At 33.2% G+C, this 26,675-nt stretch overlaps 1 protein-coding gene across 1 annotated transcript in view; it reads right to left on the bottom strand.

Moving 5' to 3' along the window:
* LOC147073310 (peripheral plasma membrane protein CASK-like) overlaps positions 1-26,675 on the bottom strand; it is a 62,191-nt gene that overhangs the window by 31,067 nt on the left and 4,449 nt on the right. Inside the window, exons 2-5 of the mRNA XM_085945630.1 lie at positions 24,107-24,328; positions 7,355-7,519; positions 5,801-5,869; positions 397-495 (exon numbers count right to left, since the gene is read on the bottom strand). Coding sequence (XP_085801756.1) covers positions 397-495; positions 5,801-5,869; positions 7,355-7,519; positions 24,107-24,328 — 555 coding nt within the window. The remainder of the gene's footprint in view (positions 1-396; positions 496-5,800; positions 5,870-7,354; positions 7,520-24,106; positions 24,329-26,675) is intronic.

The raw sequence follows: 26,675 nt of genomic DNA, 5'->3' as shown, positions 1-26,675 counted from the left end.
TCTTTAACGATTTGGTAAAAAATGACAAAACATTTTACGCACTTTTTGAGTCAACACCTTCATAGTCGCTAGCATTGCCTGATAACAAGTTCAATAACACGTCATACCAATAAAAAGAGGACCGAGCTACATATTATGGCAATACATCGTAGTAAGATACCTTATTCAATTATATAACGTGATTTTTATTAAATAATATATATCTCAGTTGTGGAGATTTATATGGCCCAATGAAATATCAGTCCAAAAAAGTTGTTTGAAAACTCTCCGCTGTAGATCTTAATATTATCTTGTATTAATGAAGTCTTCATATATTATATACATGTGGCATATAAATGGTTTGTAAATAAACAATAATAATTGTGTCGATGATGCTTTATGCATATTTTTATTAACCTGCAAGATGTCTCCAGTCTTGAAGGCGATGCCAGCCTGAGCGCATGGAATGAGTTCGTCATCCAGAGGATCATAGTCGAATTGAGCGCGGACGAAGATCTAAAAAAATAGAGAAGATGACACATTCAAAATCTATATAAATTGTCGCGAAGAAGACATCGAAAAAAACTAATTATGACAAAATGGTTTTTAAACGTTTTTATAATAGAAACACTGTATAAACCATATGTATATGATTTCATAATATTATATTGGCTATTAATTCAATTTAATATGAGAAGCGTCATTGTGTGTCACATAGATTTGGCAATCGTGTTTTTGCATTTCCTGAATATTTAGCATTTAACCTGTTGGCATATATGCTGTTTTTACTTGGCGCCGTCGGTTTGTTTTGTTTATGGACATGACTTACTCGTATCATTATGATCTGCCCAAACAAGCTAGTGGGTCATTTTGTAAACTTTATGAAAGGCCTTACTGCTTTATGGTTTAAGGTTTAATCGTTTCGGGATTGTATTATGAATAGACTCAAAAGGTGAATTGACCCTGAAAGATAATAATTATAATAATGTAGGTACAAAATCTGTAATTAAGTAATTTTTTGCAAAATTAGACACGCGGCAGACTGGCTTTAAAATACAGATAATTTGTATTTGATTATTAGAAAATGCCGTGTACGTCTCGTAAATCGTAACATTTTAAAAATAATATTGTATCTATACGCCACAAGATAAAATTTTGATATATTATGTCGAGTGGCTAAAAAGTAATCTAATTAAATATAAGACCTAGCGAGACAGTTGGCTATCGCCAGCTGGCTCTGCCAATTTAATTAAATATACATATATAGACAAAGATTTCATTTGTTGGTAGCCAATAATTTACTGTAATTATCCCACAATTTATTTTATCGACGATATGGTACATCATTTACTATTTATATAACTCTGATTGATTATAGAAAGTCAAATAAATATGGTATGCATAATTTAGATGTTAATAATTCAATATACAACATCACAAACATAAAGCAAAATGGCGTCATTTATCTGCAATGGCCGCCAACATAATAAATTACCTCGGTTCCGATCTGAAATTGAAATTTAAAATTGGAACGAGACACGTAGCAGATAAATTTTGTTTCAGAGAAATGCAAATAGCTGAGAATAATTGGAATTTTCAAGAAATTTGAGTGCACACTGCATCTGGCGATTGTAATAAAGAAAATATTATATTATTCTTCACGACGTGAAATTGAAAAATGCACAATATGTATTATTAAAATACACACATTTATGCAGACTACAGATTCTTTCCGCCATATTATCACATATTATAAAAAGTAATATTGCATACTAAATTCCACAATAAACAGCGACAAATGTTATTAAATTCAAACCTCAAATAATCAACATACAAACAAAATAGTTTTGTGGTAAAATAATTAAAATTTTGAATATAGGCTTAATTATGTCAAAACGTTGGTCGGCCAAATGTGAGATGAAAATTTTATGTTATTAAAAATGATAATTCTGTTTACAATCAATCATTCAATATAAAAATACGATGCTATTGACAAACAGTATTGCAAATTACTTGTTTTGTATAGTTAATTTAATTGTAACTAACAAACATAATTTTGAAAAACACTTTCTGAGAAATTATATTATAACCAATAGAAAAAATCTTTTTGAAAAAAGTAAGCCACCCCGGCAGGGAATCGAACCCTGCTTCTCCCGGGTTTACGCCCCGTCCGTCGCATTTTAACTATTGGCCCTTTTATTAATACCTACTCATCAGTGTTCTTCTAAATCAAGCAAAATGCGACGGACGGAGCGTAAAACCAGGAGATGCAGGGTTCGATTCCCTGCCGGGGTGGCTTAATTTTTTCATAAAGATTTTTTCTATTGGTTATAATATAATTTCTTTGAAAGTGTTTTTCAAAATTATGTATGTTTAATAATCAGAATGGTACATTCTTAAATCTTGTGAATTATTCGTTGAATAAAAGAAATAGTTAAGTATAATTGTAACTAGTTTTAATCTAATTATACTCGGGAATAATAATATTTTTACATTTTTAATTCACGTAAAACAGTGCTTTTTTTTTATTGTAATACAAATCAAATTAGAAGAGAAATATATTAAAAATAATGTTTTTTCATATGACACACATACATATAACTATTTAAATGTACAAATGTGTTAGTGTTTGGATATATTATTAAAGTTGTTGATAAAAACAAAATAACAATTAAATGGGTACATAAATAATACACAAATAATGCATGTCATGCTAAAAAGCGTATGAATGTAAGAATGAAAAATAATAATCTTAGTTTTGACACTTTTTTCTTTCACACATTATAATAATATATTTTGTTAATAAATAATGTGCCGTGTAAGTTTTTAACAATTATTACATATTAAAAAATAATTTAGTATATATTATATTATATAATATTGAAATAATTATATAATTGACATGAAATCATGTTTTGATGGCGCCACCCTAAATAATTATTTATTTATAGTAGACCATAGTCAACACATTTAAAAAAATGCGTGGATATAAAAATATATAAAAAAATGTTAAGTAATTATATTTTTAATAAGCCAATTATGGCTAAGGAATCTACTTGGATTAAAGATACAACATTTCATGAGATAACGTGGTTAAATCACAAAAATGGCATGGAAACTCTTTGTAAAGTCTAGCAGTTTTTTAGGCACTAGCCGGTTGTTCTATCGACATTTTTTTAATGTTAAATTATAATTTGCGCTGATGACTTCTTTATTAGTTAGTAAGTAAAAAAAATAAACATTAAATGATAATAACAGTATGGGGTGAAAATTTTGCAGGGGTACACAACGGGAAGTTTTGAAGCAGACAAGACGGTGCGATGTGATGTTTCTTTTTAATATATTGTACTTACGAGTACGGGAGAAGGTCTAATCCGGAATAGCTATTCACAAAAACATAATATTTTATTCCAGATAAGCTCCAAACAATACGAAGAAACAATGTGTTTTACCTATGGTCTTCTTTCGGTGCTTATTTTTACAACATATGAAACAAATCATACCAAAATACAACCAGAAATCAAAACATAATTTTATACTAAGATGTAGTTATCTTCTTATGGCCTTGTGTATTGTCACATTTATTCTGCGTTACTCAATTGTTACCATATAAATATTGCCTTTAGGTTGAGGTGCAGGAAATGTCATGAATCGCTATACGCTCTTTAGCCATTTATCTGCCGATTAACGCTAACCCTAAAGGCCCACCCACATTGAGGTGCATGTCACGGTGCTTTTCGTCTGCTATCACGGGTTGCCGCTACGGGGGAAAAGTGTGTAATGTCGTTGTTCCTGATGTTTAAAATCTTATCAGACTGATGCTCCTATCCCGTAGCACATTTTGAACCTTTAAACAAACATTGTCCGTTGGAAAATTCTGCCGTAATCATTAAAACAAGAATGAGCGCACTTCACGTTGAACTTCACTGCACCTGCACCTACATAACGTTTTGAACGTTTTTATCATATTTCACATGCCTGCACTTTTGGAATGTCACGTCAAACTGTCAAACTGACGTTCTTTTTTTGTTTTTAGCAGTTGGCACTATGTATTTTCTATGAGAATGTTTTCTATTATCTACGGTCTGCAGGCTGTGTTCTATTATCTATGAATGTCATGCTGCATGTATTTTACGTACGCACACGTAGAAACTGTTAAAATTAATTGAAATTAGCATGAATAATTAATAATAACTCAAATTACTAATATGCACTCTTCATCAATGTCATTATTCAGTGAATTTACGAGATGGTGCAAGTGCAAAATATTCTGCAAAATGACGAAACCATAGACATTTTTATCGCCGTGAGTTCACGTGATAGTCCGAGACATGCATCTCAATGTGGGTGGGCCTTAAGACGTACGCATTCGTATAAAATCTGCTCAATGAGACTAGGGACTAAAAGATAGTTTTGAATGCCATTTACTTGTTTCCAACAAAAGACAACTATTTTGAGTATCAATGGACTAGCAGCATTAAATACATATAATATTTTAAATATGTTAATAAAATACGATTTTTATTGCCATGTCAATAAAAAATATACGAATCCAGTATACTTGGTGTCTTACTGCTTGTTGTATATCCGCAGTGCGTCAATAATGGATTCATCTGATTAACCGCTGATAAAAAAAAATATTGGAAAATATTACATATTAATTCATAATGTCCAATTCTTTGGGTAATTAAATTAAATTGTTTTATTTCCTTAATATTATTATACCCCATTTACACATGCATGGATGTATTGCTGACAGTATTATCCTGGCAATAGGAAGAAAATGCACTGTTGATATATATTATCGTTCAAGTTGCAAGATTGCAAGTTCAGAAGCTTATGAATTTTCACAAGACCGTTGGAATTTTTGCGATATCTGCACCTGCGCAGTAGAACGATAGTGGCGAACCTGCCGGAAAAAATAAGAACTACACTGCGCTTAGCATTATTGACGATTACTAATTTTTACAACCTGTCAAATAGCACCATACAATGACCACAACACGTCTCGCTTGCACTAGACGAATGAGATTGGTGAGTCAGTAGGCAAATTTACCTGTAAACAGTAAGTTATTATCGCCATAGTTGAATTTACACACTATTTGTGCCAGTAAATCCATGTACGTGTACATGCGCTATTGTGTTTACGCGATTTAGCAGTATTTTAGAGCATTTATTTAATCGCTTTTACGTGGAAGACGTTCGTTATAATATAATATCGTAGATAAAATAAATAGTTTATTTCAAAATCATTAATATTAATATGTAATTAAATATAATGTATAATTACAAGACATATTTTAAGCACATATTATATGATTTAAAACAATATTTGAATATATTATAGTAGTGGGTACGCTAAAATGTTAATGTATTAAAATTACCTTTTTTTTTAAAAAATGTAATATATATACTATGACAAAAATATGAAATATGAAACCAACAAGACGAATAAGTACGCAAATGAGTTACTATTGTAAAAATTGAGTTATATTTTGGCATTTGATTTGTTCATCAAATATAAATATAAGCGCACGAAGGAGTACCTTGCTATAAGTTTGTTCATAGCTTTGTTGATAGTTGTATTCATAAGATAATTAAAAATTATGAAAATTGAAAAGCAACCTAAATTAAAAGGAAAATTATATTTGCTAATTACAGCTAATGATAATTCAAAGGAACAATGCAAACATAATCAAAACGTTGATTAAAACTGTTTTAGATAGGAGTTGATTTAATCTATACATAACAAGACTAGCCTTCGGATAAAAATATGTTGTATTAGGATTTGATATATTGGTGATTTTTACAAAAGACTTACTTCACAAGGTGGAGGGGCAGATCTGTACGACGGGACAATTTTAAATGTCACGGAACCTCTGGCTTCTCTCTGGAAATATAAAATACATTGTAAATATTAATAAAGACATACTTTGGGTATCCTGAGGAAGAAAGTGACGTGTTGATTGAGATGTTTGTAGAAGTTTTGTCTTGATGCAGAGGACAGAGAGTTGCAATGGTCGGAGTAAAGATAAACGGTGTAGAGTGATCGCGGTGAGGTTGTGCTCAGACCGAGCCGCGATCTGGTGGCGACGACTACCGACATGTTAATGTTAATCAGGTAATTGTGTCGAGTGATGGAGTTGAGATGAGTGGTGGCGAGTTATGGAACGTCTTTTCTATTTATACAAATGAAATCAATAGTCATTATCGCAATTAAATAAACCACAATAGATACTGTAAATATAGGTTTTGATTAAGGAAATTCTGATGATCGCTGCCGCCACATGGTTTTGTTCTAAAACAAATCATGAATATCGAAGTGTGTCTCCCTTGCTATAATGCTAAGTGGTATGATTGCTACATAATTTATATTAAAAAATAACGGAACCAACAATAGTGGTGTACTATTTAAAAAAAATCCTAATCAAAATTATATGGTCAGAAAATCAATAACAAGGCTAAGTAAGTTAGGAGATATTTAAAAAAAATAATATAATTAATACAGAATTGGACTGATTAATCGCTTCTCTCGTATTTGACTCACAGACTACTGATTCTCTTAAATTCTCTTAAATTAAAATAACAATGACATATTGTTTTTATATTCACGTCACTCAACATAAATTATTGTTTAAAACAATTAATGTAGTAATAAGTGTCGGAGCACGCTCCGAACCTAGGAGTCGCCGAGCGGATCTGCTCTAACAAGATAATATTATCAGAATTTGAAGGGCACATAACAATATCAAATATCCTAAATGTTGAAGTATTCCCGAATATTTTAGGGTATAATTTTGGATTTTGAAATAATTATGTAATTTAATATTTTTTGTGTATTATATTTATATTATAATTTAAATAATTAATATTATCATCATCAATAATAATAAAACACAACATATTAGATTTTTCACAATTCATCCCCTTTCAGCTTTGATATCGTTTTCAAAGGATAACAAGCGGGAAACATAATATATTGTATAATAAATCTTTTTGACATAATATATTATTAAATTGGGTAGTGAGGCGTCAATGTCCATTATATAAAATATTACTTTTAATATAATATACAAGAGAAGTTTCAAATCTATGGTATTACTGCTGGAAACAATATAATGTATCTGCTGACTTAATAGTGGACAACTAATGATATGTGCAAAGTTGGTAATTTAGAGATAGATACACAGTTTTATATAGTTTTATCAGCACTTTAATTTGGTGAATCAAAATTTAATTTTGCATTTATTTTTCTCAATTTATAGTGTTTACAGGAAGAAATTATCGTTTCATATGATTTTAATACAAACGTAAGTTTTCAATGACCACAATTATTTATAATTATTTATGTAGCTCGTTTGCTGATAGTACTGACCAGAATTTTCTGCAGCTGGTTTACAGAGTGGTTGGCAACGGCGATGCCATTGATCTCTCTGATCTCGTCTCCGACGTGAAGAGTGGCCTGCCTGTGGATCATGCCGCCGTGCATGATGCGGGCCACGATGCACTTCCCATCCTCGTTCATCTTCAACGTGATGCCCTGCAATAGAACGATATTTTTATTGTTTATCCATTTTTCCACAACAACAAATTTGAGGTATGCGAGACACGAGGATAGTAGAGTATCTACTGGAACATTAATGGCACCACCATGAAATAGCCTGATTCATTCCACTTTTACATTCTCATGTCTTTCTGGTCAACTGGTAGAGGTGTAATATAACCTTTCTTTCACGATACGTCAGTGCCCGTAGAATTTTCGTAGCATACCTACTCCCAGTGAGGACTCTTATAAACATACCACATTCCATAGTTTTGATAAAATAAACAAGGTATCGTATGAGCGGCGTCGAGCGAGAGAAATAATATCAAATACAATAACAATTTATGATTAACTATTTCTTTTATTCAATGAATAATTCACAAGATTTAAGAATGTATCGTTCTGATTATTCAACATATATAAATTAGAAAAACACTTTCTGAGAGCATATATTATAACTAATAGAAAAAATCTTTTTCGAAAAAAAGTAAGCCAACCCGACGGGGATTCGAACTCCGTATCTCCTAGGTATACGCCCTGATCTTACTTTTTTCGAAATATATTTTTTCTATTGGCTATATTTTGTCATGACTGTTTTCAGAATTATGTATGTCAAAATGTATTGTTACCCCCGCTTCAGACGGGACATTAGTGTCGCGCTCGTATATAATAAGGATGCCTTTGTATTATGTTTATGAACGCCCAAGCTAATGAGTCAACGCATAATTTCGCGATATAAATTAGAACATAAAACTGGCTGCGGTCATAAAAACATGTGTATCGGCGGCTTGAGAATGTAGCGGCCGATGGAAAAGTGTATCGGACACGCTTTGACTCATTAGCTCGGGGCGTTCATAAACATAATACAAAGGCCCTTTTATTCGAATACAAAGGCCTCCTTATTATATACGAGCGCGACACCGGTGTCCCGTCTGAAACGGGCCTTACACTATAGATATTATCGATTCATTATTATAGTTGAGTGAGTTACATTATTGTTGAGTGATAAATAGCAGCTGTATTCACGTTGGCCTAAAGCGTAGAGCGATATCGTCGTTTTTATATAAATACGAAGTCATGTCTTGTTTTTCAAGATTGCTTTGATTTAGTGCTTGGAACTATGGGTTGAACAAATGGGTAACGACTAGTCCTCGTAAAAATTTACCCACTCTGTGGAAGATCTAAGCATAGCTTAATATTAAACAATATGGTTTTTTACTTTAAAAAAAAAATGAGAAACTGTAGGTTATGTACTTATGTTACTTAGGTAATGGGTAGGGGGTAAAGAGATAATGTGTAAGGTACATGATCTGGAAGAAAGAGGAGAACTGGGTGGCCGAAACTGAGGTGTGATTTAAGAAAGCGCGGCCAAAGCAACTGAAAAAGTTTTAAGAGGAGGTTAATACACGCCAAGAGATCTGTGAGAAATAATAACGCTGCCACATTATTATTTAATTAAAGAATTATATTTAGAAAACTTTCCCGGCCAACATTAAAAAAGTAATAATGTCTAAATAGTTTTAATCTTTATTGCCATCATAATGTATAAAGTTAAATGACATCTAGTGGAGGGATTTCATATTTAAATTATCATAGTATCAGTTTTCAAATAAAGAATAACTTACTTACAATCTGATCTGATTTAAAAACCAAACTTGAACTTCTTCAGTTTCGAAATTCGAAGATCAAAGATACGGTTTTCGATTAAGTACCAATATTGATGGGTCGAAATCAACGAAGAGTCTAACTGACATAGACTGAGCGGTGATTATATTATTTAAAAATGCAGTATTTTTTTTAGTAAGGTGAGTTAAAAAAGTTACAAGTCTACTGCACGGTATATTAAGTCATCTCTGAAGACAGCGGTTACGCGTTTGATTCACGCGTCTAGTTTTTTAGTATGTTTGACACAGCGACACTCTAATCCTCATGAAAAGGCTATTGATATAACTTTCTATACAAGCCATCATTTGGTTTTTAAAAGATGTAGATGTAGTATTCTGGAAATTATTTAAAACACAATTGGCGTGCCTTTATAAATACTATAATAAATGTATAAAGCAGTGACGAAGGGTGGAGGTAACCATAAATAGTGTACACTAAACTTTGTCAGTCATACGTATTAATTGTTTTCATTGAAATAATACTAAAATTTACAGACGGTGTTGGATAGTTTTTGAAATTCAATTAAACCCTGTGAAACCAAGCCATAATAAATAATAGTCAAAAAATACTCGTATATCTATAAAATATCTAAAATTATGCAATTAAATCATAAATAACTTTGGATATTTTATAGATAGAATAATATTTTGTATCTATTATAGTTTGGTTTCGGCAGGGCTTACCTAATGGATTAAAAAAAATAACCAAAAAAATATGTAATATGTATTCTTAATCCAACGATAACAAAATAAGTATGAATGAAAAAGTGTGCACAATTTTATCGTATCGCCAAAAGTAGGTATACCAAAACTATTATGGTTTGGTTTAGGCAGGGTTTAATTAATAATTGTAAAAAAACCAATACCATCTGTCACTTGTAGTCTTAGTTCAATAAAAACAAATACGTATGACTAACAAAGTTTAATATGCACTATTTATGGCGGAACTTAACAGCCTACTTCCACCCTTTGCTACTGGTATAAATCGTAACAGGTAATTTCTTTAAAAACAAATGTCGTGCTAAATTTTGTTTTGAAATAAATTAATTTCAATATTAAAGTCTGTTTATTATGTCCATCGTCTAAAAAAATAAAAAGGTATTTTTATTCAATTTCTAGGCTTCGCCAAAATGTGAGTTTATTTAATTTTTTCATGCGCGAAGCGAATATTTTTATAAAAGAAACTTAAGTATAACTCTTTTGCATGGATTCACATCCAAGTGAAGAAGCAATGTTAGTTGCAGTTTGTTGACGAGGAAGAAGAATTGCTTTGGTTGGTAGAAGAATAACACAGTGAGTACCACAACAACGGCTAAATATAAATACTCTACGACAACAAAGCCACTCACTGTCGTATATTAGAAGAAAGCACCATACGTATATATCAGCAAGCAGCAGAATGACGCAGGAAGGAGACAGTGGATTATCCAACCCCTATGACTGTGACTTCTAGCAACGTATCGAGAAGAGCTATAATAAATAAATTCAACGGCACTAAAGCACCGTGGGAAAGTACTTGAATCCGACAGTGAAATGTACATCAACATTTATTTTCGTATCGTTCACAGTTGGCGATTGAAACTATTTTTAAATGCCCAAGTGTTAGCGATCCCTGCATTCTGCTGACCATAAAGCCGAGGCTTCACTTAGCCATGTCGGCACGTAAGTGACTTTTCTCATCCACTGATGGTGAGCTTTTCGATTTATTGTTAACACACCTGGCTATAAGGCCAAAAACTGTAGAACTCTTTGAAGCCATATTTCAAAGAGCCGATACAGAAAGATTCTTTTTTTGAAAACGGGATATTCGTCATAGGTATATGCCGTCAGTAAAATCCTTAGCACATGTCCATAATATAAACATTTGAAATATCAAAGACATCAATATTAGGTCTTTCTTTCCTTTTACAATCTAATCGCTATATTATCATATCAACGACATAATATACAATTAATAATTAATCTATAGCGCATTTTATAATTGTTTATAACTCACATTTTAAAAGTTAATCTACGTATCTCAACCGTTATTTTTGTCTTGTTTATCGAAACCAGAAATCGAATGAGAAAACTTTAATCGGATCGAATTTTAAATAAACCCGCCAAACTAATCCTTTCGCGCCAAACGAAGGGCAATCAATTTTAAAAGTTTAAATTAATTAATGTACATTTTAAAGTGAAATGTTTTTTCGAATACAGCTATCTCTTCGAGATATAAATAATTTTGAGTTCTCAATCAGCAAAACTTGACCGAGATAAAGCTGGATTTATGATAGGTTTGCGAAGGGTGACATTATTTAAATTAACTAGATTAAGTGATATCAGTTTCGTCAATATTTTAATTTTTCCACTCTCTCCGAAACAGTTTAATCACTGACTAAAAATGTACCTACTATCACAGGGTTGGCAAACCTTTTTACGTACGCATGCCAAAATTTCACAAATATTATTTTTCGACTGTCTGACGTGTCGAGCGGTTTTCCATGGGGAAAAATAGTTTTTAAATGTTGATGTTCTAGATACCACTTACAGAACATATCAAACATATTATAGCTTTAGTCGTGGACCCTGAAGGCAAAAGAACGGAAGGCAATTGATGCCTTTGAGATGTGGTGTTGGCGCCAAATACTTCGCATTTCTTGGACGGAGCACAGGACGAACCAGTCAATCATCCAGGGACTGAAGATAAAGGAACGGCTCTCGACGATATGTCTGAGAAGAATTCTGCAGTTTTTTAGACATATTGTCAGGCGCGGACCGGACAACCTGGAGAGACTGGTAGTCTTGGGTAGCCTCCAGGGAAAGCGAAGCAGAGGAAGAGCGTCTGCGCGATGGAGCGAGCAAGTGAAAGAGCTGACTGGGGGCACCATCCATTCTGCCCTGAGAAAAGCGGAAGATCGAGAAGGATGGAAAGTCTTGGTCGCTCAAAGGATGCAGAAATTTAAATGTGGTCACGATCCTCAGCCATGAGTGCACGACCAAGAAGAAGATCCACCAAGTTTTCATTTCTTATTTGGTGCAGCCATTTTTTGTGGGTAGACATGAAATTGTTTGTTAATTATTTAATAATTTGGTTCTTTACCCACAAATCAACATCAAAATTGCTCCAATCAGAAGAAGCATTCTCTCGCTACAGTGGTCTCAACTCTCAAGTATTGTAAATCGATGAAAATAAGAGATTTCTCGGCATCCTCCGCCGCCTGATGAGTTAGCGTGATAATGTTATATGTGACCCATAAAGCCTAAGGACCGACTTATGCAATTATATATTATTTACATTAAGCGTAATGCTTATTATTGAAGAGTATTTGCCTGCTATTTTTTATACAATGGGATTTGTCATTTATTATTATTATAGGCATTTTTTTCTCTTCAAATGCATGCCATGCAAAATCATCTCGCTTGACATAGGTTTGCCACCCCTGTCCTATATGATTACGATGAAAATAGATAGGAATACATCTAAAATGGTTTATAAATTGCGTCGATATTGGCAATCGTATTTTATGATTTGAATCAAGAAAACAATGACTTACTTACTTTGATTCATAACCGACTCCAAGATTTCTCCAAATTTTAATTCTACCGTACCTACCTGCACTTGCTAATAATTTAATTAACTATTTTAAAGTAATCATACAGTAAAAAAATAGTTTTGTCATATCGTTCATGAAATTATGTGAAAACCACTAAACATAATATCATCATCATCGTCAGCCGGGGTCCATCCACTGCTGGATGAAGGCCTCCCCAAGCTTCTTCCCACTCTCTCAATCCTGTGTCGTTTGCTGCCACGTATTTCCGCCGAACTTTACCAGTTCGTCAATCTAGCGGCTTTTAGGGCGACCCTGTGGCCGTTTTGTGCCCCTTGGGTACCACTGGATGACGGCATTTGTCCAGCGGCCGTCCTTTTGGCAATGTGCCTTGCCCATCTCCGTTTCAGCTGTTTGGCAACGTCTATTACATCGCAAACCCCTTTCTGCTTCCTAACCCTTCGTTTCTCTTACAGTCCTTTCGCGTGATGCCCAACATACAACTCTCCATGCCTCGCTGTGTGACTCTTAACCTTTGGACATCTCTCGTGTTGAGGGTCCACGTCTCGCAGCCATACGTGAGCATGGGTAGCACACATATATACCTATGTTTTATATGAGGGTCTAAAGATGGGTGCAAAAATAATATTTATTACAAAAAAAAAAACTTAAATCTTATCAAAGGAACATGGCCACATGTATCCCTAGTTTGGGGCTATTGTCCCAACAAGGCACTAGTGTTATAATTTCATATTTTAGCAATCTATGGTCACTCTATGGTTTAAAGCAAGCTGCGCCTGCCAAGTTGGGAGTGGAAACTTTTTCTTTGCAATCAAATGGATTTTCTTGAATTCAAATGAAGACCGAATTACTCTAAATGGTTTTATTTCTATAAAAGTTAGAAATTAAAGTTATAATATGGCGGAAAATTTATTTTCTTTGTTAAGTTTCACCTTCGTTTGAAACTATGATAGAATTAAAAATTTAATTTCGAAAACTTTCGTAACAAATCCAATTCAATGCGCGAAAAACCCAATTCGATTCAACGCTAAAGGATTTTAAGTCAAAAAAGATCCATCAAAGGAATCGGTCTTAAAAGATTTGATTCATTTACGATTATAAACACTTTTAAGTGACGCGTTCATAAAGTTGATCTATGAATATAAATTATATTTGACTTAATGATTGCCAATCTTGACTGTTAAAATAGTAGGGCCTTGTGCATAGTCATACTGATGTAAATACGTGAATTTATGCGTTATGGAATGTCACTTAGAAGAGTTCCCATTCCAAGTAATGCATAACGCATAAGCTCATTTATTTACATAAGTATGACTATGTATAAGGCCCCTAGTCTTCACTAATCTTTTCCCTCCCTCAAATATAAAACGAAATGTTGGCAAATCGCCTAGTTGACAATATATAACAAATTGAAGCAAACGTTCTAGAATATGAAATATATTGTCAACACCCTGCTGTCATTGTTTTATAATTATTAACTGAACTATCATTTTAATTAACTATTTCTTTTATTCAATGAATAATTCATAAGATTCAAGAATGTAACATTCTAATTATTGAAAATACGTAATTTTTAAAACACTTATCAGAAAATAATGCCAATATAAAAAATATCTTTTTCGAAAAAAGTAAGACACCCGGCAGGAGTCGAACCTGCGTTTCTTAGGTATCACGATTGGGTATTATGATACGACTGCCTATTTAGAATACAAAAATCGATCGCCTACCGTAACTCAATTTGGAGAGCACTAATGAGCAGGTATTAATAAAAGACTAAAAGTTAAAGTGTGTCGCAATTAAGCATGGCAGTCGTAGCATAGTGGTGTATGGTAAGATACGTTATGTAAACGATACAGTGTGGCCGAACCGAAGTGTTGACTTTCGTTATCCTTAAAAATATACTAGTTTTAATATTATGATTATCCGAAATAATGATGATGATGGCACGTAGAATAGTGGGAAGCGAGGGTTGAGGCATAAATATTTACCTGAAAATCATCACTAAGATATCCGTAGCCTAAAGAAGAAATAAAATACCACACATATTGGTACACGGAAGACCCGCTGGCCATCATTCTCCTGATATACCTTCAAACTGATGAAAATACATCCAGCTTTAAAACTGCAAAAGTTTTAATAAGACGGGACTAACAGGGTACAACAGGAAAAAGAAGAAGAAGAAGAAAAATAAGACATAGGTTAAAAACGTAAGGAAGATTTATTCATAATCAGAATTTTATAAAAGTAATAATGCAAGTTTGGTAAGGTTTCAGTGCTTAAAGAAGAAAGCATTCTGAGAGATTGAAATGCATTATCCAATGTAAGAACATTTTTTTCATTTTCTACATAGGTTTTAAAGTTTCCTTCGCTTTCTCAAGTTAAGCGGTAGCCGCCAAAAGTGTTGACCCGGAAAATCGCGCCAGTGCCTTCTTCGACAGGAAAAGTTTTGCTTATTTTCTTGAAAATTGTTTTCCCGCACATAGGAATCCGGGTTCGATGTGTGCTAGATACAAAACGGGTAAGTTTAAGTACACAGCATAGCGAAGCGAAAACAAAAAGCGACATTATAAAAAAATGACAACAAAGAAGTAGTTTATGAATAATGAAGTGGGTTGTAAGTTGTAACTCTATTGTGCAAAGGTACCTACCATAAAAATTATAATATGGTAGTGCCACTTATCTAAATTTTTGTTCTTGATTTTTTAAATCAACAACAAAAAACGATTTATCTATTCCTGAAATCTCTTTAATATTCTTATAGAAATTGACGTTTTCAGAGATACATCATTTTAAAAATCGTGTTTTCTATCCGACGCGGTACTTTTTTTTTTTACACCATTTTGAAAATCTTTTAACAACATTGTAATGTCATTTCATATTTTTTATATACTCTACATCAGGGGGGGGCAAACTTTTTGGATGTAGGGCCATATTCAAGAATTCAAAATGAGCGTCGGGCCGCAAGCAAAATACCATTTTTAGATATACACTCTTTATTATCACGAAAAATAAACATTACATAAAAAATAATGAGAATAATGAAACTGTTGTACATTTTTGAACATTTTTTTTAAATTCAGGTGTTAATTTTGTAGTTGATATTCTCAAAACTGCTTCTAAATGGGCATCGGAGATATTTGATCGTAAAGATTTTTTATTGAGGTTCATGATCGGAAATGTTTGTTCATATATAGGTATAGGTTGATCAAAAAATAACGAACATTTTTCTTGCATAATCTTTAAGTTGGTCGAATTTGTCTGAATTAAGGGAATGGTAAAATTTGGAGATTTCTTCACGACGATGCAATTCTCTTAAATCAGTGTCACACTGCAGATCAATAATCTCAAGTTGTAGCTCTGTCGGTACACTATCAATATCCATTGATCTACATACAATACATCCAGAGCCAGATTACAATCCGAAATTTCTTTCCATTCATTCCCAATTCAACGTAGAAAATAGTGGTTATATAGTATGAGACGAGACGCAAGGAAGACGTACTGAGATAATAGATTTACGAAACAACAAATTCTTTAAATTTTAATCTATTGTTAATATCTTTTTAAAAATTATAAAAAAGTTATTCGTAATCAGAAGTACAATTAATAATGGCGGGCCGCAAAAAAATACACGGCGGGCCACATGCGGCCCGCGGGCCGCAGTTTGCCCCCCCTGCTCTACATGCTAGAACTACATTGTAGGCACGTGTTAAACTATTACGAGAGTGTCCTATCATTTGTTTTATTTCACGACCTGATTAAAATTAAGATTCTTTTATTTGCGTGTCAATTTATTCTTCCAATTTAGAATTTGTGTTTATGGGTAGGTTTTCTCATACCTTAGTCTTTTTCTTTGTATTCTCCCTGTCTAGCTCTTTCCACTATAAATATAGATAGATAAATCAAGTATATATTATATTTTTAATAATACTAAAACTTACAAAATGATATCTAAAGAAAATAAACTGGTTTGAAGCCGATAGAAGCCAGTTGAGATGGTTGTGATCGGATTCGTTTGAGTTCATTTATCATTATATGAGGAAAAAATTATATATATTTATTAATATATTTAGGCAAATAATATTGTACACATAATGCTGTCAAATAATACTAAAACACATCTTAATAGGTATATTGGCATTAAAAATAAAAATAAAGGGTTTATATTTTTTTATTGAATCAATAAAAGATTCATCAAAAATATGTCAGCATCTAAGCTAACTGTTTTGTTAAATCATTATAAACTTAATAAAATTTTTAATTATTTCTGACATTTTCAAGTCTCCAGATACACGGAAAATAGGTTCAATTTCGTTAGCAGGTTAATTATTATATATATTTTTTGTTTCTGTTAATGTAAAAATTAGATTATGATAAATCAAAAAGCATCACAGAACAGATTAATAAATATAAATATAAAACCATCGCCATGGACCAAAGTTCTGAAACAGGGTAGTTTATGGCCTGACCGCCATAAAACCCAAGTAAAAAAAACCACATCGACTGTTCCCAAAGATTTAAAAGCATGTTACATTAACGTGACAAACTATAATGCATATTCTTTAAGACGAGTTTAAGTTTATCTCATATTTTTCCACACTCGAGATCTCTAGTTCTCATTAATGTTGTATTCCTTGATTCAAATATTTGTCTGACTGATGAAAATCATACGGTTTAATATGGCACAGATATCATTTCAAACGCTCAACGCGTCGCTCGTCGGTTTCCTTCGCCGCTTCGCTTCATATCGTTCTAAACACAACACGTACAACGGATAGAAGAGGTTTTGGAATGTTATGAAACAAAAAAACATATTTGAAATAGCTATCTGCCTATTCATTCATATTGAAATTTTGCACAAGTTCAGGCAGATATGGATTGATTTTCACGGAACCAAATAACTTTGGAAATAAAACATTAATATGTATCAATGCCTATATAGATGGTAACAATATTTTAGTTCCAAATATAGCAAGATTAGGTAATATATAATTACAAGATAAAAAGAACTTTTTATATACCACGTTTTTAAATTTTCTGTTGAATCATAATATAAACTTGACAATTCTATGTATTAATAAAAACTTTTTATTGTACTTGATAGAAAAACTGAATAAATATAGAATACTGTAATGACATTTTGACATTTCATATTGATTTCCATAGTAACGCACATATATATTAATAATTTAGTTGCTAGAACCCCCTCAGCAACCAACAATAATAACTTTCCATACAAAACAGAATTAACTGAAAATGAATTCAATTCTGCTTAAAAATAAAAAAAGTATTAAAAGAATGCATTGTCGTCGTGTTCTGATATATTCTAAAAGTTTCAAATATCTAGCTAGTCGGGAAGTTAGTTATAAATCTTCAATCGTCCAATACAAATCTTGGACAAACAAGAAAAAAATTATACTGGACGCACAAGAAAAACTCTGTACCGGATAAACAAGAATACGAGCTAATAAAAAGTGGTAATATATATATATATATATATAGGTATATGGATTTGTTTGAATATTAGACCTTTTAATTTAATGTCATAAAACGGAGGGGGTTGGGGAGACATTTCCTGGTGGCAGCAAATACTCACTAATAATAAATAAATTACAATAGCAGCTGAATTGCTTGAATTACTTTGAATAGATACTATATTAGAAACTAGAAAAAAATCCAGGTGGCTAGGCATTTATGATTTTACCGAGGATTTGACTGCGACTCGCTATCATATCGCCTCTTATTATCTAAAAGAGGATCCGCCGATCAGGCCCTCACCCCAATTCTGTTAAAGAACTTGACAATTCTGCCAAGCTCTTCCATCCTACACACCACCAGTGAACATTTCAAGTCGTCGATATTCTCAAAGATATCCGCAATTCGCAGCTGTACTCTGTGTCGTTTATATTTAGGGCATTGTACTACTATATGTACAATGTCCTCCAAGACATCACATTCATCGCAGAGCTGCGAATCGCTTCTCCCCATGAAAACATCAAATCTTTTACCCATTGTGTATCCTGTTCTTAGCCTCAGTATCAGCTTAAGCTCATTTCTCTTCAAATGAGACAACAAACCAAGGCACCGAACATGTTTCATCTCACCGAACACCTCCGTCTCGCCCATAGACTAATATAATATTACCTACTCTCGCCTTTTTGCCAGTGGTGATTGCCGACTAGGTGTTGCCACAGTGAGTAGCAATTTTGCCGATTTTTGACATACACTGGGCGCTTAATACATAATTCTGGATACGCGAGTCGCGAGCCACATTAAGACGGTACCCGAGCAACACGTTGCTCGCGAGCTACGGGTTGGGCACCGCTGGCTGTATATAAATAATAATTATAAATAAATAATTACAAGATAAAAAGAACTTTTTATTTACCACGTTTTTAAATTTTCTGTTGAATCATATTAACTTGACAATTCTATGTATTGATAAAAACTTTTTCTTGTACTTGATAGAAATACTGAATAAATATTATAGAATACAGATATGTCATTTTGACATTTCATATTGATTTCCATAGTAACGCACGTATATATTAATAATTTAGTTTTTAGAACCTTAGCAACCAATAATAGTAAGCAGTAAATATTACTTTAACGTATTTTTCCCGAAACATACAAAACAGAATTAACTGAAAATGAATTCAATTCTGCTTAAATATGGCCAAACGTATTAAAATAATGCATTGTCGTCGTGTTCTGATATATTCTAAGAGTTTCAAATGTCTAGCTAGTCGGAAAGTTAGTTAACAATCTTGGACAAACAAGAAAAAATTTGTACTGCACAAGAAAAAATCTGTACCGGACAAACAAGAATATGAGCTAATAAAAACGTGGTAAAATAGGTATTGATATATTAATGAAAATAATTGGTCTAGTGGTAAATAACATTGTGATAATAGGCACAAAATATAGATATTAACCTAAAATAATTGAGTGTTCGACATTTAAATACCATAACTGTTTATCAAGTAATTTTACAGTGAAATAAAATATGTATAATGGATAAAGTAAATACGATGAGGGGAACAATATCCACGTTTTCTCAAAGTTTCTATCCAAATTAATATTATGATATAGCAGTTGAGTAAATAAGATGAGTGATTGAAAATGTCTGCAGTTTTAAAGTTGGTGCAACGAGATATATTACTATGAGGGCCGCAAAGTGAAAAACGGAACCGGAAGTTAACCCAGGAAGTGCATATTCCACGAGTGGTTAGAGAATTACTTCTGCCGGGCTATACGAGTATATTTAGCGGTATTACAGAGATAAAAAACTATACATTACTTGTATTATACGAATTATGATAAAGTGAGGTTATATTCAGTTTTGACTTGTTGTGGAAGATTAAAAATTTTATACGACAATTTGTAATGAGCTGGATTGTCACATATTCCAAAAAATCAAAATGTATACTTGAATTCAGTACTGGAAAATGTTTCAGTATTAAGTAAATATCCCCGATTAAATATAAGTATATAATTAAACAGCGCATTCAAGCGACAGGCAAAAAATCTTGGCATAATTTTTGATTCTCTACAGTTCTACGTGCAAGCAAACTTCTTGGATTCATCATGCGACAAGTCAGACTATTTCAGAATCCACATGTCTTACGTATACTCTATGTATCATAGATTTGATTATCTGGAGCCCTTATAAAGCTTATTATAGTGCACCCAGAATAAATTTCTTCGATGGCTTTGTTCTAAAACATAAATTTTTCCTTTCAATAATTCTTCAAACAGATATTTTCAGACTACTTTCCTTCAAGGCATGCTCGCTTTTGACATTCTTGAACCTCGTACGTCACTTATGATCTTAATAAATTTATACCAATGATCACGAGAGATGGTTTCTAATCCTGACGCCACGAAGAATTTTAATTTACATGCGTCCATCAATTACTCACGTGGTCGCAATAATGATCTCTTCTTGATCGGAACCATTTCCTCATATCAGGCTTATCAGGCACCATTAGCGAAGGGTGCGAGACTAATCAATGAACTCCCCAGAGACAAATACATTTTCAGTGAAGTGCAGTGTATTTTGATTTTGAAATTTAATTTTATTGTTTAACGTTACTTCATTTTTATTTAATTTTTCTTCTTCTCTCTTCTGAGAGTAATGCTTGCTTTGTATTTTTATTTAAGATTTTTTAATTAGAATCATGTAAATTCTAATGTCATGCTGTCTCGAATTATGTATACAATTTTTTTTTTTTTTAAATAAATAAATGCTGTTTGCACTGAATCCTTATGTCCTACTTCCTTTTTTACCTTCCCGGATATCAAAACCCAGTAAAACTCGCACAAATGACACTGAACAGTTAAGTGCGGTTTTTACAAGCCGTTAACGTGAAAAATAAGTATTTTTACAACGTTTTCTTAGCTGGTATTCTTATTTGTCCGGTGGTTTTTTGTCAGGTACAAAATTTGCAATCGATTTTTAACTAACTTCCCGACTAGCTAGACATTTGAAACTTTTAGAATATATCAGAACACGATGCCAATGCATTTTTTTTACATATTTTTAGCTATCTTTAAGAAAAATTGAATTCGTTTTCAGTTAATCCTGTTTTGTATGGAAAGTTATTTCGACACCATTATTGGTTGTTAGGGGTCTGGGGTCCTAGCAACTAAATCATTAATATATACGTGCACTATTATGGAAATCAATATGACATGTCAAGTACAAATTTTTTTGATCGTTTAAGCTAGTCAAGTCAAGTCAAGTTTATATGGTTCAACAGAAAATTTGACTTAAATTTAACTATTTAAACTTTTGAATAAAAACGTTGTATATAAAAAGTTCTTTTTACGCCACGGTGGCCGCGCGGCATAAGCGTTGGACTATCACGCCGTGGGTCTCAGGTTCGAATCCTGGGTCTGGCAAGTACACATATTGTTTTTCAATTTGTGTGTGAGTCAGGGTATGGACCTAATAGGTTGAGCAAGTGGCTGACATCCATTTCTCGTAAAAACAAAATCTGTTAATACAAACCTCTACTCTGGAGAGGCCCATATGATCCTATTAGGATCGGACATGGTAAAATAAAAAAATTATTACACTCTTAACTCAAAATCAGAACACTCGATTGCATGGTGACCTCAGTTTTCTTTGACCGCTCCTGAGACATTTACATTTTTAAAAAATACTATTGATTAATATCCAAACATAGGGCCCTGTTATACGTCCGATTAATATTGGGTGTAGTACGGGGTAAATGGTTTTGGAGGAGTCATTAACTTCAATACTATGGAATATATGATTATTATTACATCATATGTAATAAGGTAATTTTAGATCTATCATCAAACGGCAATTGTATATTTAAATTGGGTGTATTGTTAAAAAGAAGATAATATTATCATCTTGTCAAAAAGAACAAAAGAAATATAATATATTAATGTATGTACATACTAGAGTTACTTTAGTATAATTGTTCTTTAATTAAAACAAAAAGGACTTAACTTAAGAATACAAAATTAATTTATTACAAAACATTCCCGCAAAAACTTCCAACAAACTAAATAACTAAGAAACTATTATTCGTATATCCGAATCCTGCGAGAATTATTTAATCTAAGTTGGGGATAAGTTGAAACCCAAACGCCATCTTTATTGTTCGTATCAGTAAATTAAATTACTCAACTCTTTTTGTATGTAGAAAAAAGGCTCGTTTTAAATTGAGTTTCCTTCAGGCCGGCTTCGCTCAAAGAGGCTTAGCCGCATTAGGAAAAACAAAAGCCTCCTCGCTTTATTAGGTGTCAGTAAAACGGCGCGGCGGAAAACGCTTCGAGGAAACTCTGTTTTATTACACACGTCATTGTGTCATTCAAAATGGATTTGTGAACGAAACGTAGGTGGATTGTTTGTTACTGTGTTACCTGGATTAAAACAGGACGTTGTTAATACACGGAATGCTGTAAACATATTGTCAAATAAAAAGGGAAACAATGGATAAACGACTTGTGTTAACAGTGAGGGCGACATGTGCTTTATACGTTAATTTAATATGTAACTAATCTCAACCATGTCCGCGCCCGAACTGGCCAAGTGGTAACGTATCCGCTTGAGAAGTCAAGAGTCTCGGTTTCGAATCACGGGCCTGGCAAAATTTATATCTTGTTTTTCAGTCTATGTTTGGATCCAGAGCATAAAACTAAAAGCTTGAGCCAGTGGCTTAAGTCCATTTTTCGTAAAAATCAAAATTTCCACCATTTAGACGTCCATAATAATAAATATGCTCCGCTTCTGACTTACTCTCGTATTAACGATAGATAGTAACGAGAAAAAACAGATTTCTGTTTTATCTGTGGTTATTTGTAATGAAAATGACATGAGAATGGATAGGTACGTCGTTCGATATATTGTGATACTGGGAGGATACTTTGCGGCCAATGTGTAAGGCACTGACTAAATCATTCGAGGACTCGGTGTTCGATTGCTAGTGTGGTCACAATACTTAATTTCATTTTCTCAAAGGCTGTATACTGAATTAAATTAACCCGTTTCGGGGATTAGATACATTGCCTGCTCGCATGAATGTTAGCTGATCCAAAATTCTGAGAAAGATTAACGCAACAAAGATTGCTAACTTGTATTAATTGTATACTGTCTGTTATGTTTTAAAAAATATAAATAATTTTTCACGAAAGTTTATGTTTAGGTATTTGATTCATCATCAAATATATTGCAAAAGCTTGGCGCGAAAGATGGCTTTCATCTACCCGCAAGAGATGCAAAACTTTTCAGCCACATCGTTAGAATTGATCCGAGTAGCCTAGATTATTAGGTTGACTCCTGCGCATCTATTATAAACACACGACTGCTATCGGCAGCTATCTAGGGTAGTTTGTCATATGTTTGTATCGAAGTATTATAATTGTTACAATAAGTTATCCATCTAAACAGTCAAAACTGTCTATCTCGCTCTAAAATTTAGCACAGCCAGGAGAGGTACTGTTAAAACATAGCACTTATTATAACAATTACAACTAACATATAGTAATTTATTGTTACACTAAGTGCTAATACTTTGATACAAAACTACCCTCAATACCTGCCGATAGCGGTCGATAGCAGTCCTGCGTACAGAATAAATGCGCTGGTGCCGTTGAAGGAATCAAGTCGCGATGGCGTACGCATCTTCCAAATAAAGCAACACCATCAAGGAGGTGATTAATTTAATAGTGACTGAAGTAACCAGATTGCTTTAGATGGAAGTAGATTGTTGAAAATTAATGTAATTACAGTGATCAACATTCTTAGTAATGATGCATGTAAATAATACATTACGCCCGTGTCTTCGTCACTGAGTTTTGGTGTGATTAAATAAGAAGTCTCCACTTACCATGGGCTCGTCGGTGTTTTTCTGGAACTGCACCAGCCGCACCCTGGTGACGGTCTCGAGGTCTGGCGGCGCGCCACCGTCCAGCGCGTCGAGTGAGACGACGTCGTCCCCGTTGGCGGCGCCACCCGACAGGTAGGAGGGCGCGCCCGGGGGCGGCGTCACGCGGAGGGCCTCCTCGCCGTAGACCTCGTGGGCCACCACGTCGTGGGCCTGCAGCAGCGCCTAAAACAAAAATCAATATTGTTTGTCAGACTAACAATGACAGCGTTTATTAATGCTATGCAACGAGGGTCACCCCATGAAATCACTTAGGGTACATACATGCATTACAAAATTTCTCAGAGATACAACTTGATAAACGGTGGCCGCGCGGCTTAAGCGTTGGAGTATCACGCCGTGGGTCTCAGATTCGAATCCTGGGTCTGGCAAGTATACATATTGTTTTTCAATTTGTGTGTGAGTCAGGGTATGGACCTAATAGGTTGAGCAAGTGGCTGACATCCATTTCTCGTAAAAAAAAAAACAAAATCTGTTAATACAAACCTCTACTCTGTGGAGGCCCATATGATTCTATTAAGATCGGACATGCTCGAAGAAAAAAAAATATTCACAGCTGTTTTAAGTCCATATAGAAATATGCCTCTGTCCAATATCCAATTTTATCTCTCTATTAGGTACCATTCATTCTTTTTTAAATGCTTAATAGTAAATAATATTAATAAATACAATTCAAATTAAATCTCACTATGCCACTGCCATGTGCAAGGGGCTGGTAGATTTTTTGAATATAATATACCATCTCTTAGAATCCTAGATTATGATGTTATATACGGACTTGATTCCGATAGGCGAAAACCGGGTTGCAAAAATTATTCAAATGGAATAGTATAACACGTAAATGTGTTGATATTTTTATAAATTTTAAACCAATGTTTTAAAATTAAATTTGTAAGAATGTTGCTGTCTATAATAAAGTTATGAGTATTTTCTTGTAGGTCGTTTGAAAGTTTCCTAAAAGCATACTTCAGTGAAACGGCAAATAATTTTCAACAGTAGGTACGACGAAATTTCGCATTCGACTCCAATCGGAGACCGATAGTCGAGGTGTGCGCACATCGATTTGTTTTGTCATGGCGTCGGATGAATATATTCTTAAATCGTGTAAACATGACTAAAAACTTTACGTATGTACTTGAAAAAGAAAACATGTCAATGAATATACTATTATTATTAGTAATATAACAATAAACGTAACTTTAAATCGATGCATGTCTCATTTTTATGACAAATTATATTTCGTTCGGCACGCGTCATTTGCATAATCCGCGAATCGACTATCCACGATCTTTTTAGACCATGCCTCAACTTGAAGTATAGCCTTAATATCGAAGAGTCACTATATCTTTCACTTGTCGCTTTTTGTGGCCATGATGGTATAGATTTTTTGTAGATTACACAATATATTAAACACATGGCAAATCTTTATTTGTAATTGTTTGTTTTTTAAGAAAATATCAAGAATATTTAACGCTTAACTCTAGTTTTGTCGAAAAATTTGATTGAATATTGTTTTCGCCATCCAAATACACATGATTTTAAAATTTAACAAGTCATAACTGGCGTATGCATATAACAGAAAACTGCATTCAAGCTATTTACTGCAAATTTGCATGCATAAACCTAATTTGAATCTGTCGAATATTGACGTCACGTCGCTGACGTAATACGCGTCATGCCGTGGCTAATGTTACCAACTTTTAAATTTAAATTTCCCGATAATTAATTTAAAATTTTGAAATTGTAAATAGGTGTAAAAATGTGCAAACGGTACCATATAAATTTAATAATTATAAATGAATAATTATCATGAACTTGAAATAATTTATTTGTTATAAAATCATATTTATTTTATACTTCTTAATGCACAAAATGATAAACTATACCCAGTAAATATTTCCATAATATGGCAATACAGCTCCGCGGACTTATTGACAATATTACATACATCTCCGTCGATCCACGATCTGTATACATTTTTACAAGCATTTTGCAACATTTAGCATCATCATGAATCCGATTATAGCACAACGGCACGTTTCAAGTCTCCTACTAAACGTTTATTGTGATGAACTCATTTTAGACGTATATTAAAGTGACACTGACAGCTCGCGCAGATCGCCGCCATTTTAAGTTTGGTGCGCATTTCTGTACGCATCTTCTTGACGTATGCATTTTTTTTATAGTTTTCTTATTTGGCCGATAAACCGCTTACTGCGTTGAATGCGGTTCAAAAGTGTATGAATACGGCAGTAAGACTATCGAATACATAATATTAAAAATGCTATGTTAGTATAAAATAAATATTATTAAAACTGAATTTAGTATACTAATGTAGTTTTTTGTCCGTCTTGTAAAGTTTACATTTTGGGAATTAGGAAATTTACAAATTAAGGTAAATTCTATACTAATTTTAGTTTCAGAGAGACAATGTACCTACTATCTCTAGAACTACTGTTGTAGTCTCGTAACACTGTCAAAGATGGCAACTTTTAATTAAGTAGGCAGCTGG

This window comes from Rhyacophila brunnea, unplaced genomic scaffold (genome assembly GCF_057557595.1).
Source record: "Rhyacophila brunnea isolate RB1 unplaced genomic scaffold, BYU_Rbru_1.0 scaffold_18, whole genome shotgun sequence".
NCBI classification, from domain to species: Eukaryota; Metazoa; Arthropoda; class Insecta; order Trichoptera; family Rhyacophilidae; genus Rhyacophila; species Rhyacophila brunnea.
This window is presented reverse-complemented; position numbering and strand designations above follow the sequence as displayed.